Raw genomic sequence first — 17,303 nt, forward strand, 5'->3', positions numbered from 1 at the left:
AATGCTAACACTAACGTTAGCTAACCTTGCAACACTAGATGGTTTTCTGTGTGGCTGTATGTGTTTATGATTTCATGGAAAAGTCAGCGATTGTTCATGTTCATGATGTATATTAATGATTGTTTCAGGTGTTGCTGAGGTGTTGTGCACGCATGTGTATCTGCTAGTGTTGAAGGTGTTTTAGAGAACAATAGGTACGCATGACCACTTCCTTCATAGCACCCTCAATAAAAAGACTAGCTCCTTCATAGCACCTGCAGAAAAACATTTCTGGAGCCGCCACTGTTCTACAACCCCCCAAAGCACTGTAGAGTGAGAACTGCCGGTCATCAGCCAATCGGGTCTGAAACACATCTGGTTACACTTCAGGCTTTTGAGACCCGCAGCAGAATCCTGCTGGAATTACTGACAGATCCTCTGAGGTGCTTTTAGCTTTGCTGCTCCTCCAACCATTGGATCATCCTTGGAAGTTCTCTCGTAAATTTGAGGCTTTCCAATGATTGATCTGAAGCTTTGTTGCGACACTTGGCTCAAGTTTAGTCTGACTGCACTTTATACTTAAATAGAAATTCATTGTTGAAAAATATTTTAGTTTCATTAAAGTGACAGTGTATTTTTTCTGGCGATAGGGGGCAGTACATACCTAAATCACCGCAAAAAAAGCTTGTTTTTTGTGTTTTTTCTAGTAAGACCTTACCAACAGATGGCCATTAGGGTCAAAAATCCCTCAGCGCACAACCTCCAGAGAAATGACAAGAACATCAGAGTCCCCTTCATCACTGACAACAAGTGAAGAGCTAAATGTGTAAAACTATTTTTATTAATGGTGAAAGTTTTGTAACCATTTGTTACAAATCAGCCAATGCATTTTGTCCTCATGGGCTCCCGTAGAAGGAAACAAGGCATCCAATATGGCGTCGCCCAGAGACTTTGGGCACCCTTAGACCCGTTCCCATTTATTTTAGAACAGATGTTTATGGTTAGATGTTATGAAACCACAACTGAGCATCTTTTAATTCATTTACAACTATATTTTGATGGAGGTTAATTGTAAAAACTGCACATTACCACTTTAAATTTTTGATTTTTACTTTAAGTATTGCAGGTATAATTACCCACATTACAGCTAATGCTTGGTGGCTTCAGCTTTACACATTAATCATCTTAAACCAGTCGTAGGTCGAAATCCACGTCCGAGTTAAAAATACCCCAGGGCTGAAAGACAAGCTCCGTCACCAACGCGATCCAAATTATTTCCAACTCAGTAACTCAAAGACAAGAATAAATTCAGATTCGCGAGGAAAGTGTGGTCTAGGTGCCATTTTTATTAACATCCAAAGTTATTTAATTTGGAAAGTTTGGTCTAATTTTCAAATTCTAGAGCTGAAAAGGCCAAATTTCATCGTTCTAGAAACACCTTCTGCAGTCACTGGAGGCTGGTTCCTACCTCCAGTCACTGGTTGAGAGGCAGGGTACACCTGGGTGGGGTGCTAGTCCCTCACGGGGCAAACGGAAAACAGACAAGAACCTCCTTTTGTCACCAGATCTTCTGCTTCGGCGGTTCCAATGGACCCAACTCTCTGAAACATGAGCATTGATTTTAGGAATCTACCTAAAAGGATGAACTCAGTCCACTTTGTCTGAACTCACCTAGTTGAAGTTGGGTCATTTTGCTTGAGTTTGTGCAGAAACACCAGAGCGAGACTCATCGCTGGAGTAGTAGCTCTGTGCTCCGAGCCAGGGATTCTGTTGGTAGCTCTGCTCTTGCACTTTAGGCACATCAAACTTGGAACGGGGTTCAAACCAGTGCTGCATGCTTGACCTACGTGGTTGATCATTTGCCATGTAGCTGTAGTCCTGCTGCTGGTGAAGGGGAACAAGAAGCTCAGCGTTCTGCTGGTAGCCTGGCCCCTGAAACTCTGGTTTTTCATGGTAGAAGGTCCTCTGAGGATGAGGAGTCTGCTGGTGGAAGGCCCTTTGGAATTGAGGTTGATGTTTACTAGAGAACATCTGGGACTGAGGCCTGAAATGGTGGGAATCAGGCTTTAGAAACTGGGGTTGAGACCTTGACTGGTGGCTGCTTGACCACTGCGTCTGAGGCTTTGGCTGGATGTATGGCTGACTGGACTCTGGGTTCTGGGACTGAGATCTCAGGCGGTGAGTGTTTGACCACTGCATCTGAGGCCTTGGCTGGTGACCTGTCATGTCCACCCTGGGGTTCTGGAACTGAATGGATGTGTGTGACTGAGGTTTCCATCTTTCACCAAGTTCTTGTGGATCAGCAATTTTGGACTCAGACCTCTGTTGGAGACTTGGTCTTGGGTGTTTGGGGTTCCAGTTGAAGCTGGGTTCATTGGGCTCCATGTTGTGGAGATGGGGCCTAGGCTGTGTCTCAGCTATTTGGTAGTAACTGGGTGCCCGACCCACGGGCCTGTGCAGGTGGCTCAGTGCCTGGGTCTGGGGCCTTGGCTGGTGGCCCGGTGCTTGGGGCTGGGGATTCAGCTTGTGGTCCAGTGCCTGGGTCTGGGACCTTGGCTGGTGGCCCATTGCCTGAGTCTGAGGCCTTGGCTGGGGGCCCTGTGCTTGGAGCTGGGGCCTCAGCTTGTGGCCTAATGCCTGGGTCTGGGGCCTGTGCTGATGGCTCTGTGCTTGGAGTTGGGACCTCGGCTGGTGGCCCGGTGCCTGGGGCCTAGGCTGGTGGCCCAGTGCCTGGGTCTGTGGCCTCGGCTGGTGGCCCAGTGCCTGGGTCTGGGGCCTCGGTTGGTGGCCCAGTGCCTGGGTCTGGGGCCTCGGCTGGGGGCCCAGTGCCTGGGTCAGGAGCCTTGGCTGGGGGCCCTGTGCTTGGGGCTGGGGCCTCGACTTGTGGCCTAATGCCTGGGTCTGGGGCCTTGGCTGGAGGCCCGGTGCCTGGGTCTGGGGCCTGTGCTGATGGCTCTGTGCTTGGAGCTGGGACCTCGGCTGGTGGCCCAGTGCCTGGGTCTGGGGCCTCGGCTGGGGGCCCAGTGCCTGGGTCAGGAGCCTTGGCTGGGGGCCCTGTGCTTGGGGCTGGGGCCTCGACTTGTGGCCTAATGCCTGGGTCTGGGGCCTCGGCTGGTGGCCTAATGCCTGGGTTTGGGGCCTTGGCTGGTGTCCTAACGCCCAAGTCTGGGGCCTTGGTTGGTGGCCGGTTGCTTGGGTCTGCAGATTAGGGCTGAACTCTAGAGGGCTAAGACCCATATTATGGTTATATTCCAGAGTTTGAAGATCCCCCTGATAGCCTGACTCCAGAGTCCGAGGTTGAAGAGTCCACTTGTTGCTGTGCACATGGCGCTGGAACCTTTGCTGGTTGTTAGTGGCCTGGAGCTTCTGGCTCTGCAGGGTACCAGGGTTTGAGGGCTGGTCGTTTGGAAACTGGGCTTGAGGCCCGGCTTCATTGCTTGGTTGCTTGTGGTGGGGTTTTTGCTTTGGCTCATTATGGGATGTTTGTGACCTTGGACTGAGAAAAGCCGTCTTGGGGTGATTAAGCGGGTAGTTAACAACAGGCAGGTGAATCTGATACTGCAGAGCTGCCGGGTTTCCAGGAGTCTGATGCTCATGGGTCAGGTCAAATTTAAAGTCATGTTGCAAAGCTGTCAATAATCATCCAACAAAGTTAAAAATCAATGCAGTCTTTGAAAGCCTCAGCATACAGGTTTGTCTAAAATGACTGAATGACTGTCTCCAGAACACTACGGACACTCTAACCCGTAACTCACGTTCATGTTCTGCTTGAAGCTCTCCAATCACCAGCAGCCAAAGCAGTATCACACTGGATGGGGAATAAAAGAGGCTGGAGCTCAAATGTGCTGAAACTAAAATAGTAAAAAAAGGTGAAGTTACCAGTGACTTTGTCCCATGGCTTCGATTAGAGATAGAAACAAAGTGAAATGCTTCACAGACGTAAGCTTCGTGCGTTTCTCTTCCTTCCTTCCACAGTAGTGAGGAGCCTGCACTTCATTGAGCCTTAATGTGAATCAGCCAATCACAGCTCCTGTTCCTACAAGCTCCACTAAAACACGAGGACCTTCCAGGGTGGGCGGGTACACTTTCATGCACAGGTGTTTTAAAACCATTTCCTTCATCCACTCAGCAGTTAGGGCTCACACTTTACTTATATTTACTGTTATTTATTATTCCGAACAAATAAAAAAATAAATGGAATAAAATAATAAACCTATCACTTATTCATCAACACAAACAACATCATATGATCTGTGCCTCAGTTGGCACACACACTAACACCATAAGTTCAAAAGGGAGCAGGATGAAGTCAGAACTTATAAGATTCCTGCTTCTGTGTTTGGCAACAATTCAGACCTTTCAGCAAAGCAACATTATGCAGGCCTTATTGTGCTCAAGGTGTCATTTTTAAATATTGCACCTTATTTATCCATCCAACATAGAAAACAAAACAAATCAAAATCAGCCCAACAGCAACAAACAAACAAACAAACAAACACTTCTTAAGAAAAGAGAGCGAAAGACATGCCATTATCTTTATTCTTTTTTCGTGCATTTGTTAATCCTCTCGTCATCCACGGACTACCACCAACATTCTCAGTGTTACATCGCTTAAGACATATTATATCATACAATTTTAAAATATGACAGAAATGTATTAAATGCTTCATCAGCATCAGGTTTTTTTCGTCGTCGTCTTCCTCCGCTTATCCGGGTTCGGGTCGCGGGGGCAGCATCCCAACTAGGGAGCTCCAGACCGTCCTCTCCCCGGCCTTCTCCACCAGCTCCTCCGGCAGGACCCCAAGGAGTTCCCGGACCAGAGTGGAGATATAACCTCTCCAACGTGTCCTGGGTCGACCCGGGGGCCTCCTGCCGGCAGGACATGCCCGAAACACCTCCCCGGGGAGGCGTCCAGGAGGCATCCTGACCAGATGCCCAAACCACCTCAACAGACTCCTTTCGGTCCGGAGGAGCAGCGGTTCTACTCCGAGTCCCTCCCGAATGTCCGAGCTCCTCACCCTATCTCTAAGGCTGAGCCCAGCCACCCTACGGAGGAAACTCATTTCGGCCGCTTGTATCCGCGATCTCGTTCTTTCGGTCATTACCCAAAGCTCATGACCATAGGTGAGGATTGGGACGTAGATCGACCGGTAAATCGAGAGCCTGGCTTTCTGGCTCAGCTCCCTCTTCACCACGACAGATCGGCTCAGCGTCCGCATCACTGCAGACGCCGAACCAATCCACCTGTCGATCTCCCGATCCCTCCTACCCTCACTCGTGAACAAGACCCCGAGATACGTAAACTCCTCCACTTGAGGTAGGACCTCTCCTCCGACCCGGAGTTGGCAAGCCACCCTTTTCCGGTCGAGAACCATGGTCTCAGATTTGGAGGTGCTGATCCTCATCCCAGCCGCTTCACACTCGACCGCGAACCTACCCAGCAGGAGCTGAAGGTCAGAGCTGGATGAAGCTAGGAGGACCACATCATCCACAAAAAGCAGAGACGAGATTCTCCTGCCACCAAACTCGACACACTCCACACCACGGCTGCGCCTAGAAATTCTCTCCATAAAGGTAATGAACAGAACCGGTGACAAAGGGCAGCCCTGGCGGAGTCCAACCCTCACCGGGAACAGGTCCGACTTACTACCGGCTATGCGGACCAAACTCACGCTCCTCTGGTAAAGGGACTGAATGGCCCTTAACAGAAAGCCACCCACCCCATACTCCTGGAGCGTCCCCCACAGGGTGCCCCTGGGGACACGGTCATAAGCCTTCTCCAAATCCACAAAGCACATGTGGATTGGTTGGGCAAACTCCCATGCCCCCTCCATCACCCTTGCAAGGGTATAGAGCTGGTCCACTGTTCCACGGCCAGGACGAAAACCACATTGCTCCTCCTCAATCTGAGATTCAACTATCGATCGGACCCTCCTCTCCAGTACCTTGGAGTAGACCTTTCCCAGGAGGCTGAGGAGTGTGATCCCCCTATAGTTGAAACACACCCTCAGGTCACCCATCTTAAAGATGGGGACCACCACCTCGGTCTGCCACTCCACAGGAACCGCCCCCGATGACCACGCAATGTTGCAGAGGCGTGTCAACCACGACAGCCCTACAACATCCATAGCCTTGAGATGCCCAGGATGAATTTCATCCTCCCCCGGGGCTCCGCCGCTGTGTAGTTGTTTGACTACCTCAGCAACTTCTGCCCCCGAGATTGGACAGTCCATCGCCAGGTCTCCCGGCTCTGGTTCCTCCTCGGAGTGCGCATAGGTGGGATTGAGGAGCTCCTCAAAGTATTCCTTCCACCGTCCGACTATAGCCCCAGTTGACGTCAGCAGCTCCCCATCCCCACTGTAAACAGTGTGAGCGAGTTGCTGCCTCCCTCTCCTGAGGCACCGGACAGTTTGCCAGAACACGTTTTTTTGTACACTGCATCCCAATTTTGAATTTCCAACTTATTTTTTTTAATTAATAGATGTTTCTGTCCTCATTCTTCTAAATAACTGACGTTTAATGTCCTCTTTATTCTTCATTTGTTTGTGATCATTTACAGTGAATACTGGCAAGTGGTCAGTCATCTCAAATTAGTAATCCACTGTTTTAATACAACTGGAGAAAATATTAGATCAGCACAATGAGAAGTTATTCTAATTTTATGAAACAGTCTGTAAATAAAATCCTCAGATTGTTCTTGTTCATTAAATCCATGTTAATTTCTCCACATATAATAGTTTTTCCTCCATCTGGCAGAAGATTGTGTCTCCACTGGCTAAAGGATTCAGTCTTGGAACTGGCGTCCCGCAGATCATTCAACAGGAACCTTTCTGTTGGTTTTATTTCAGTCATCGTTTTCTAGCAAATCATTGTTTTTGGATCAAATTTTAAAAACTCCTGTCTTGATTGAATCTATTTTTTCTGAGTCTTTATCTTACCTATAATTGTTTAATAGAGTTTGATATAAAATGAACTTCAGATATAAATGACATCAGAAAATAAGTAAATGCAGAATTTGTGAATTAGACAAAGATCAGGTTTACAGAACTTCTACACGATTTTAACTTTTCTAAAGTTGGTCCTTTAATGCTCGTCTTGGGAACAAAAAAACTTGTTAGAAAAATCAGATGTCCAAAATCCGACATGCTTTGAATGCAGCATTAAATAAATGCTCCCTCTAAAGCTGTCCTGTTAAAAGGCCAGTAATATCAAATGAGAAGTTCTGATTTAATTAGAATGTTTTAAATTTGATGCTTTAATGAGTTTTTGTCAAAACAAATCTTTAACCCTTCCAGGGGTTGTTATCTGCTTTGCATAAAGCAGAGGGCTTTTAGTCTTTTCCCTGAAAACCTTTAATGATTAAGTTGCAAACTACAGAAGCTTAATGGAACCGTTAGCCTGCCTCCATCAGGCTCATTAGAACACACCCACACAGATGAATTAGCACCAGCAACATTAATGCCCCAGCATCCTGAAGCAAATGTCTCTGCATTACAGCCTGACCAAGCCTGACCAACGCTAAACACAACCTCTAGAACAGGCAGACCACGAGAGCTGCCGTCAAGGCTAATCCGTGTTTAGAACATGAGAACCCTTTAGTACGGCTTCCTGTAGCCCATTTTAAGACAAACTGGATTAGGGGGAGCTCTTTTGTGCCCATCATTGGTCTCTCACCTATTTGACAATCTTTCAGGTTCACCCACTTGTTACAATGCTCACCATACCAATCCTGTGTGACTGCAGAACTGTGTCTAATGTTCTTTAACCTTTCAGTTTGCTTGTTTAGGACCAACTGCTGCAAAACCAGTCAAACTAAACCGACCTGAAAACTGCAGGCAAACATTTTGCTAGAAATTCAGCTTTGCCTGGTGAAGTCAATGCTCTCAACTTTTAGACTTTTCTACATTTCTCATACTTAATCCTTTCATCTACCGCCATCTTCTGGTGGACAAATGCATCACATTTAATGCTGAAGCATGTCCGACCTTCAGCATGTTCTCTTGCTTTTCTCACTGGAGAAATAAGTCCTACTCTAAAGATCTGTTTACATCAATAAGATCAACAGGCCAACAAAGTCATGGATGCATTCAAGAGGTCAAATAAAAGCGGTCGCAACTCAACTCTAAACAGAAGAGAAGGAAACATGTTTTCCAAAAGTTTATTTTAGAGTCAGTTCCACCATAGCAAGCCAGTCAGCATGGACCTTCTGATGCTGGGTCTGAAAGCATAAAGTCTTTTAGCATCCCATCAGGAACAATAAGCTTACATTAAAAAACAAAAACTACTCACCTTTGTGAATGTCAATCTTTTCAGGAAGTTCTTACATGTTCCTCAGACTGGGAATAATCCAGGATCCATGGTTCAGGAGACCGTGACCTGGGCTGAGGAGCCAGAGACTCAAGATCAGCCTGACTGGGTAGAAGAGGTTGGAGCAAAACTTTTTGCTGATGATGCAAAGATTGTCCCTGGGCCTGAGAGCGGGGTTCCGGGCTGAAGCGATGGGGTTCCGGGCTGAAGCGCTGCGCCTGGGCCTGAGAGCGGGGTTCGGGGCTGAAGCGCTGCGCCTGGGCCTGAGAGCGGGGTTCCGGGCTGAAGCGCTGCGGTTCCGGGCTGAAGCGCTGCGCCTGGGAGCGGGGTTCCGGGCTGAAGCGCTGCGGTTCCGGGCTGAAGCGCTGCGCCTGAGAGCGGGGTTCCGGGCTGAAGCGCTGCGGTTCCGGGCTGAAGCGCTGCGCCTGAGAGCGGGGTTCCGGGCTGAAGCGCTGCGGTTCCGGGCTGAAGCGCTGCGCCTGAGAGCGGGGTTCCGGGCTGAAGCGCTGCGGTTCCGGGCTGAAGCGCTGCGCCTGAGAGCGCGGATCCGGGCTGAAGCGCTGCGCCTGAGAGCGCGGATCCGGGCTGAAGCGCTGCGCCTGAGAGCGCGGATCCGGGCTGAAGCGCTGCGCCTGAGAGCGCGGATCCGGGCTGAAGCGCTGCGGTTCCGGGCTGAAGCGCTGCACCTGAGAGCGGGGATCCGGGCTGAAGCGCTGCGCCTGGGCCTGAGAGCGGGGATCCGGGCTGAAGCGCTGCGGTTCCGGGCTGAAGCGCTGCGCCTGGGCCTGAGAGCGGGGTTCCGGGCTGAAGCGCTGCGGTTCCGGGCTGAAGCGCTGCGCCTGGGCCTGAGAGCGGGGATCGGGGCTGAAGCGCTGCGCCTGGGCCTGAGAGCGGGGTTCCGGGCTGAAGCGCTGCGCCTGGGCCTGAGAGCGGGGTTCCGGGCTGAAGCGCTGCGCCTGGGCCTGAGAGCGGGGTTCCGGGCTGAAGCGCTGCGCCTGGGCCTGAGAGCGGGGTTCCGGGCTGAAGCGCTGCGCCTGGGCCTGAGAGCGGGGTTCCGGGCTGAAGCGCTGCGCCTGGGCCTGAGAGCGGGGTTCCGGGCTGAAGCGCTGCGCCTGGGCCTGAGAGCGGGGTTCCGGGCTGAAGCGCTGCGCCTGGGCCTGAGAGCGGGGTTCCGGGCTGAAGCGCTGCGCCTGGGCCTGAGAGCGGGGTTCCGGGCTGAAGCGCTGCGCCTGGGCCTGAGAGCGGGGTTCCGGGCTGAAGCGCTGCGCCTGGGCCTGAGAGCGGGGTTCCGGGCTGAAGCGCTGCGCCTGGGCCTGAGAGCGGGGTTCCGGGCTGAAGCGCTGCGGTTCTGGGCTGAAGCGCTGCGCCTGGGCCTGAGAGCGGGGTTCCGGGCTGAAGCGCTGCGGTTCCGGGCTGAAGCGCTGCGCCTGGGAGCGGGGATCCGGGCTGAAGCGCTGCGCCTGGGAGCGGGGATCGGATTTACTGCCTTCAAGATTCTTTAATCCAGTCTGAAGTCCTTGCGAGGAAGCTACGAGAAACAGAGGAGCTCTTGGTTACACCAGCATTAATCATCATTTACCAGAAGTTATATGATCTCACTTTGTGTGGTAGCTTGAAGCTCTCCACAGAGCAGCCATGGTAGCACCACACTAGAAGAGAAGTATAAAAACCATCATCGGTTGTTCCAGATGAATGAATGAATAAATGCATACAGAAGCATAATGAATGACTTGAAAGTACCATAAAAAAAGCTTCATGGTTCTGACGTGTGAACACGCTGCTCAGCACCTGGACCAACAACTGCAGCTCTCCCTCTCTTCCCTCACTCCTCAGTGAGACAGTGAAACTTCAGGTGCGCCGCAGGTGATTTTCATTGTTCTGTCAGCCAATCAAAACCTCTGATTTCAAAACAATTGACTGAAAACAGGTGGAACCAATGAAACTTGATTTATACAATATAAATCCAATTTGATCTGGTTTATCATTTCCCTGTAAAGGAGCACATTCAGTGTACTAATTATATATATATATATATATATATATATATATATATATATATATATATATATATATATATAAATCTAAATAAATAAAAGGCGAGTCTGATATCTGAGACAGACTCACTCCAGGCTAAGCGAGAAAGTTCAGGTGTTTATTTGTTAGAATTGTGACGATCACGGCTCGCAGCTTATCATAACCCCCCCAAATAAAAAATCTCATACATTTTGAATATTACATTAAACCACTAAAGTAATGATTTTAGATAAAGAAACGTCAGAACTCTGAAAAAGCAGAATCATGCATTTGTACTCGGTCCTTGGTTTGGAACCCTTTTGCTAAATGAACTTCTGGACAACGTTCTAACTTTCTGAGTTTCACCAGTAGAGCATCCTGGGTATGATGTTATTTTTTATTGACATGCTGCTTTAACGAGGAAACACTGACGTTACGACCTGTGACTCATGAACACTTTACAAGTTCTGTAAGAACTGAGTTAGGCCCACTTATGTTTCCAGCACCTGATGCATTAGATAAATTTCTAATCAAACCTCAAATTCAAACCTTTGTTTGATCCTTTGAATGAGTTGAAACCATTCGGTAGAAGCAATAAGGACTGATGATGCTGTGATTCGTCTTTTGTTAACTCTTTTTCACAGGAAAAATAACTGATCACTGGAAATCCCAAATGTAGTAAAACATGCTGTAAACAGACGGAGAAGCTAAAAGCTGCAGCTGTTCTTGAGGAGTGCTAGTCTGGCAGGTCACCCGATGTAAACCTATACCTGCAGAGCTAAATATTTCGCTTTTGCACCAGTGGGTCCAGAGCAGTGGTTCTGGAGGGCCGGAACCCAGCACATTTTAGTTTTAACCTGCTTCAACACACCTGATTTTAATCAGCAGGTGATTAACAGGCTTCTGCAGAGCCTGATGAGCTGCCGCACAGGTGATTCAACTCCAGGACCAGGATTGAGAAGCACTGGTCCTGAGTTCCAGGCCAGGAGATGTTAGTACCGTGGTGGGTCAGCGGGTGTCAGTAGATCCTCCTCTTTTCTTCTTCATCCCTTTCTCAGTAAAATCAGAAGCAGACTGAGCTGCAATGACCCTAGTTTAAGGATAAGCTCCGAAAACAGAAACCTCATGTTGATGGGGAACTTGTTGTTTCTGCGACTCGTGGGATCTGATTAGAACTTGGACTTAAAAGATTGTTATGATGGATCTTTCTCACATTCAAAAACATTTAGATATTTAGTGTTATACGAGCCTACGTCACACCCACGTCAAGCCCCTACGGCCTGAAACAAGAAACCGCTTTGCCTTATGTTAACTGTAATCAAAATGAAATATGTGAGTTTCGACTGTTTGTCACGTACTTTGATATTTATCAACTTGTAAAAACTGATCATTAAAAAGACTACAAATCAAACCTCACGTATCACGTCACCGAAGCATCCCTTCAAAACAACCTCTAGTTCAGTTAAAAACCATCAAAACTATGAAAATGTATAATGCATTTATTATCTCTGCAACTCACATTTATCCTGTCTCCACGTTTTATTTATTTTGTTTCATTTATTCCTTATTGTTCATGTTTCCATTCATTGTTGACAGAATTTTATTATGTAAAAATGTTTGTCAGGTTTGCAAGAAAGCAATAAAGCTCTGGTTCGGTTTCTTTTTGTGGTAGTGCCATCTACCGGTGGAACCGAGTATTGCACCTGAACCTCTCACCACCTTCTGCAGATGGACTCCTGAATTAAAGAGCAAGTCACCCCCTACAATAAACTTACTCCACTCCCACTTCATGTTTGAAAAATGCAACAATTGCTGTTGCCTGGCAGACCGAGAGGGCGGAGCCACTAACAAATACACACACACACAGGCTCACAACGGCATTGTGACGTCATAATGCACCAGTTTACATCATAGCATACCTCTTAGCCAATAGCGGTGGCAGATTTAAATTAAAATACAGTGCAGAGTTTTTACCTGACGACGGCGCAACACTGCCAGTTTTAGGCAGAAAATTTAAATTTTAACTAAGATGCACTGAAGTGCCAAATTATTGACTACACGTGTCTACAGTACAATTAGACACTCGTTTATTTAGTTTATCAGCAAAAAAAGTTGATTTGGGGGTGACTTGCTCTTTAACAACTCTGGTCACATGACCTTGTGCTGTGTTTGCACGTGACTTGTTGTCGTTTCTCTAATTGCTGTTGCTCTATAAAATTATTTTATTGTGCTTATTTCTTCTTCTTGCACCAAGTACGCAGCACTTTCCTGATGCTCACACATATGGCAAAAAACTTTCTGATTCTGATGATCAAACCTTCAAAAAATAAAAAATAAATAAATAAACATGACCATTTCGGTTTTTGCAATATAACGGAGTTGTCAATTTACAAATACTGGTTATCAAAGAGATCAATCGAAACTGGATTAAAGCTGATACTTATTTTTTCCATCCCAATTGTCCTCATGATCATACAAACAATTATTTAAGATAACCGTAAATGCCAAATATGTTAAAAAAACAACATTGTAAAATATAGCTAATTATTAAAAAATAAGATCAAATTAAACATAAGATTTCCCCTATTTTAAAACGTTTTTAATAAAACATTAACACCAATACAAATAAATCAAAATGTTAATAATAGGCTAAGAATTAAAGATTAAATAATATAATAATTATATATAATAATTTATAAATAAAGCTTTGATTGATTGATTGATTGATTGATTGATTGATATACTCATAATATCTACAACCAACGTTATGTTTACAGGATAAGAAGTTATTGGTTTGCTCTCTAATGTTTTGATGGATGACTCTCAGCTGCTGACCAAAGGTATAGTCATTCTACGCAATAACTTAGGTCTGGTGTGAGCAATGAGTCATGTTGCACGTTCAATGTTATTTCATTTAAAACGTGTTTAGTTGAGTTTTGCATAGAAATGTTTTGCATATTTTAGTTTAATGTACTTTTTATGTTTTTCCAGAATAGTTAGTGATCAAATTTTACACCTAAAGTTTAAATTTCATAACCTTTTCTATTGTTTTTTGCATTTCTTTTGTTCTTCCCAACAAAAAGTATTTGGCTTTACTCCAATTTAAGAAGAAGAAACAGCAAAAACTAAATGTTTTTTATTTATTTAATTTTTATTATTATTTAACGACCACCGGGTGGCTCACGCAGGAGGGCTGAGGGTGAGGAGGGGTGCTGGCTGTCCCGCCCGGGTGAGATAATCCAGTCTGGGACTGGGACCGGCGTCACCTCAGCCTGACGTGCTGCTGCTTCACTTCCTCCCATCCCGCAGTGTCTCCGGTACCGACACCGGATTCCCACACGGAGGTAACAGCTCGGCAGCAGACTGTTACACCGCCTTTGGCACCGAGAGCCACGGCCGACAAGGTAAACGGCTCCATTAGCACATTTTTAGTGCGTACTGGGTGAAAACAAGCGGGGGGGAACGACAAAAGGCTCCGTTAACCGAATATCGCGTCGAAGGCAGAAGAAAGGATGTTTTGTTCGTTCCTTTGGAGAATGCGCAGCTCGTTGTTCCGGAGCTACGTGTCTTTCTGGTCCTTCTGAGCGGTAGTTTAGATGTTTGTGTTGGAAAGGGTCAAATCTGGGAGGCTGGTTGGGTTTGGCTAGTTGTGTGTGGCTGGCGCGTGTAACGGTTTGTCTCATCCTCGGTTTTATTCATTTTCGGGTTAAATGTCCGCGCATTTATGTAAAATACGTCACGTTTTTATTATATATTGATGTCTCTGTACACGCGTACACCGTTAACGTGACACGGCGCGGCCTCGCCAGCGGCCTGCGCCCCCGTTATCACCATATCGATCCACCATAGTGATCCACATTACTAGAAACATCAGCGAAACGCAAACAGCGTCAAGTTCGACAGGATGTTCAAAGTATAGCTTCCGGCCAAGGTTTACAAAATAAAAGCCTATCTGCTTAGCCTGAAAAAATGAAACGAGAATTTGTAGAGCTGTTTGTCGGTTTAGACAACAGGTTTAAACAGCAGGTACATTTAATACTATCTATTTAGATCTCTAGAGTAGTATCCCACCCTTGTTTATTAAAGTTGAGGCAGGTGTTGTTGGCCTCGTATATATTTTTTATTCATTATATTTATTTATATTTTATATATTTACTAATATTTAATTGTTTCTATTTACATGTGTAGGATGGCTTGCCAGGCTACGTTGTTGATACATTACACCAAAAAATCTGTTCATAATCTGTTTTGCTTAAAAAAATAGTGTACCTAATTGGTGGTTATTAGAAGTTAATGTTGGTTTGAGGAAATAAAAAGTGACCCTAAAACTGAATTTCTAAACTGAAGAGTGAAATAATTTTGAGTTAATTTTAGATTCACTGAGATAAAGAAAGTTCATAAAAACACTACTTGGTGTGTGTGTGTGTGTGTGTGCCATACTGACCCAGTATCCTCTGGAGGTTTCTTCCTGTTAAAAGGGAGTTTTCCTCTCCACTGTCGCTGCATGCTTGCTCAGTATGAGGACTGCTGTAAAGACTCTGACACTAGTCAGTGACTCGATGCGACCTGCTGGGTTTCTTATGTAGGAAACTTTTTATTGATTGGCTTAATGACCTGACCTGTACTAGAAATGTTTACTGTGTGAACGTCATTGAGACGACTCTGGTCCTGATTTGGCGCTTTAGAAATAAACTGAATTTAATAGAAAAATGAATAAAAACACAGAATGTGCCTCAGGGATCATTAAAGTATTTTGAATTTGAATAAAGAACCATAATAAGTAGAGCTTTGTGGAATCTAGGCCTGGGACGACGATAACAACCAGTTAATGACAATAAACAACATTGTTGTTGACATTGTTGAGACCAAAATAACCACTTATGTAATTACAATATATCATAATAATGCAAGTGTTTCCTTTAAAATGCAACTATAAAACCTTCATTTAACATTGGAATATCCAAAACCAGAACTTCTAAATAAATAAATAAAACAAACAAACAAAAAAATACAATAAGAAAGGACTCTCACTCTCTGTTAGAAAATATTGCACTAAAGACCCTCAATATATCGGGGCTGGAAAAACGATTGAGTTAATTTTCATCTATTGTATGGTTAATTGATTTATTGATTTACCGTCCCAGGCCTAGTGGAATCCTAATGAATTGTTTTTAAATTAAAACCTAAGATGAAAACCAATTATATAGATTTAAACACTATTTAATCTCAGGACAATTGTTACTGGAATTTATTTCAAGGCTTTTATTTTTTAGGCCGTTGCTCTGCTCTTCCTGTTGAGTTTTTGTTTTTATCTTCAGGCAGATTGCATTCGGTATGGTGGGATTACCCAGCTGATCCAAACAACAATAATATGTCATGGCTGCAGGATTAACATGTAATCTTTGCCACTTAAACACTTTTTATATCAATATTTTTAAATAAATTGCTGGAATATATTTATTCTAAAATCTTTCTGTTTTCTGTTTTTTTTCCAGAATCAAAATTGAAACCAGTTTAAGTCTAAAATGTAATGTTTTTATTTATTTTTTTCAGTCAGATTTCATGTGTGAAGGAACCTGAAAATAGCCCAGACATGAATGGAAGGAAGTCCCTCCACTTCCCTACATTCCTAAATGTCAGGAGCAGGAACTGTTCTGTTCGATTTTTATTTAAAGGTGTGGAACACTCGTTTAATCAGTACTTTTGAGGTGGTCTCTAGTAGGGTTGTCACGGTAACCGGTGTAGCAGTAAACCCCGGTAAAAAAGTTGACAATAATAATAACCATCTTGTTTTTTTTTTTATTATTATTATCTCTGTGGGTTACCGTGGCTGCGGTGTAGGCGCGGTGACCCTTACCAGCCACCGTATCATCTGCTCAAGTTGCCGGCGGCACATGCGCACTTTGTTGTTTACAACCAAAACTTTCTTGAAGCTAAAGCTGAAATAACGGCCAAAGGAGGAGACGGCAGCGCTCAGGACATTTATTATCCCTCAAAGAAGACAAAGTGGGAAGTACGGGCATCTTTTGGATATTTGAAGAATGCCGAGGGACAGTTGATAGAAGACGGCTATCCTGTTTGCAGCACGTGCAGAAAAAGTGTCTGTGAAAGGCAGCAACGCTTCAAATCTCATGACACATCTGCGTGACCATCACCCACAACCCTACAGTCAACGCAAGGCAAGCTAACGTTAGCGTTTTAGCTAAAATGCGTGATCCGAGGATTTGGGTTGAGGGAGAATGCAACGAGTCGCTATATAAAGCAGCCGCAGCGCCGCTACCTGCATATAAACCGTGTCGCGGACACCGCCATGTTGAAATGACGCTATGCATTACGGGGCTCCCAGGGGCAGATAAGAGTTGGTCTCTCTCTGAGAATAATTATTAATTTAACAATGATTACTGCCTGATGACATTTTCCCACATCTGCAAAGCTCACTGGAACACAAACCGAGGACAATATTTTCCTGATATAGGGTTTATTACTCAAGTAAGGGTAAAAAAGTATCTGATTAGAAGACTACTTGAGTACTGAGTATCATCTGACCTAATAATTTTAAAATGATGACATCAAACAGACAAAAAATAAGAAGTTATGGGCAAATATTGGTATTTTAAAGACTAAAGGGAAAAAATATAAACAAATAAACAACATAATTACAAAATAACACATCTTAGGCAAAATTTAGACACAAACTGAGGACAGTATTTCCTGACATACAGGGTTTATGTAGTTGTGTGAAAATGTAACACGTTTAAAAAAGATACCGCGATAATACCGAAAACCGTGGTAATTTTGGTCACAATAACCGTGAGGTACAATTTTCACACCGTGACAACCCTAGTCTCTAGTAGGAATGTGAGTCGTTGTGGGGGGCAGAGCCCGGAAGCACTTGTACCAGCACTGAGAAGTCAGCCGGAGGAGAAGGTAGCTTCACACAGCAGGATTTAGTCTTATTTCCTGATATGTGCACATCTCTCCTCTGATTGGCTAACAGCAGCACG

At 45.4% G+C, this 17,303-nt stretch overlaps 3 protein-coding genes across 4 annotated transcripts in view; 1 reads left to right on the top strand and 2 right to left on the bottom strand.

Annotated features, from left to right (window-relative positions):
* Positions 1-1,305: 1,305 nt before the first annotated feature.
* Positions 1,306-4,008, bottom strand: LOC129152401 (uncharacterized). Of its 2 annotated transcripts, XM_070555292.1 has the most exons (5): positions 3,859-4,008; positions 3,735-3,787; positions 2,531-3,608; positions 1,651-2,464; positions 1,306-1,580 (listed from the first exon to the last, which is right to left on the bottom strand). In XM_070555292.1, the coding sequence occupies exons 1-4, from the start codon at positions 3,873-3,875 to the stop codon at positions 1,666-1,668; spliced, it is 1,947 nt and encodes a 648-aa protein (XP_070411393.1). In that variant the 5' UTR covers positions 3,876-4,008; the 3' UTR covers positions 1,306-1,580; positions 1,651-1,665. The 2 variants fall into 2 exon arrangements, with proteins under 2 accessions (XP_070411393.1, XP_070411391.1); XM_070555290.1 differs by having other exon boundaries at positions 1,651-3,608.
* A 4,115-nt stretch (positions 4,009-8,123) lies between these two features.
* Positions 8,124-10,137, bottom strand: LOC107386069 (uncharacterized). The gene is made up of 4 exons (XM_070555293.1): positions 10,027-10,137; positions 9,886-9,935; positions 8,269-9,814; positions 8,124-8,197 (listed from the first exon to the last, which is right to left on the bottom strand). Exons 1-3 carry the CDS (start codon positions 10,041-10,043, stop codon positions 8,289-8,291), a joined length of 1,593 nt encoding a protein of 530 aa, XP_070411394.1. The 5' UTR covers positions 10,044-10,137; the 3' UTR covers positions 8,124-8,197; positions 8,269-8,288.
* A 3,369-nt stretch (positions 10,138-13,506) lies between these two features.
* The window catches only part of rusc2 (RUN and SH3 domain containing 2), a 20,390-nt gene continuing 16,593 nt past the window's right edge, over positions 13,507-17,303 (top strand). The window contains exon 1 of the mRNA XM_054730388.2: positions 13,507-13,703. The gene's annotated coding sequence lies outside the window, so the exon portion shown is untranslated. The remainder of the gene's footprint in view (positions 13,704-17,303) is intronic.

Source organism: Nothobranchius furzeri, chromosome 10 (assembly GCF_043380555.1).
Source record: "Nothobranchius furzeri strain GRZ-AD chromosome 10, NfurGRZ-RIMD1, whole genome shotgun sequence".
Classification (NCBI taxonomy): Eukaryota; Metazoa; Chordata; class Actinopteri; order Cyprinodontiformes; family Nothobranchiidae; genus Nothobranchius; species Nothobranchius furzeri.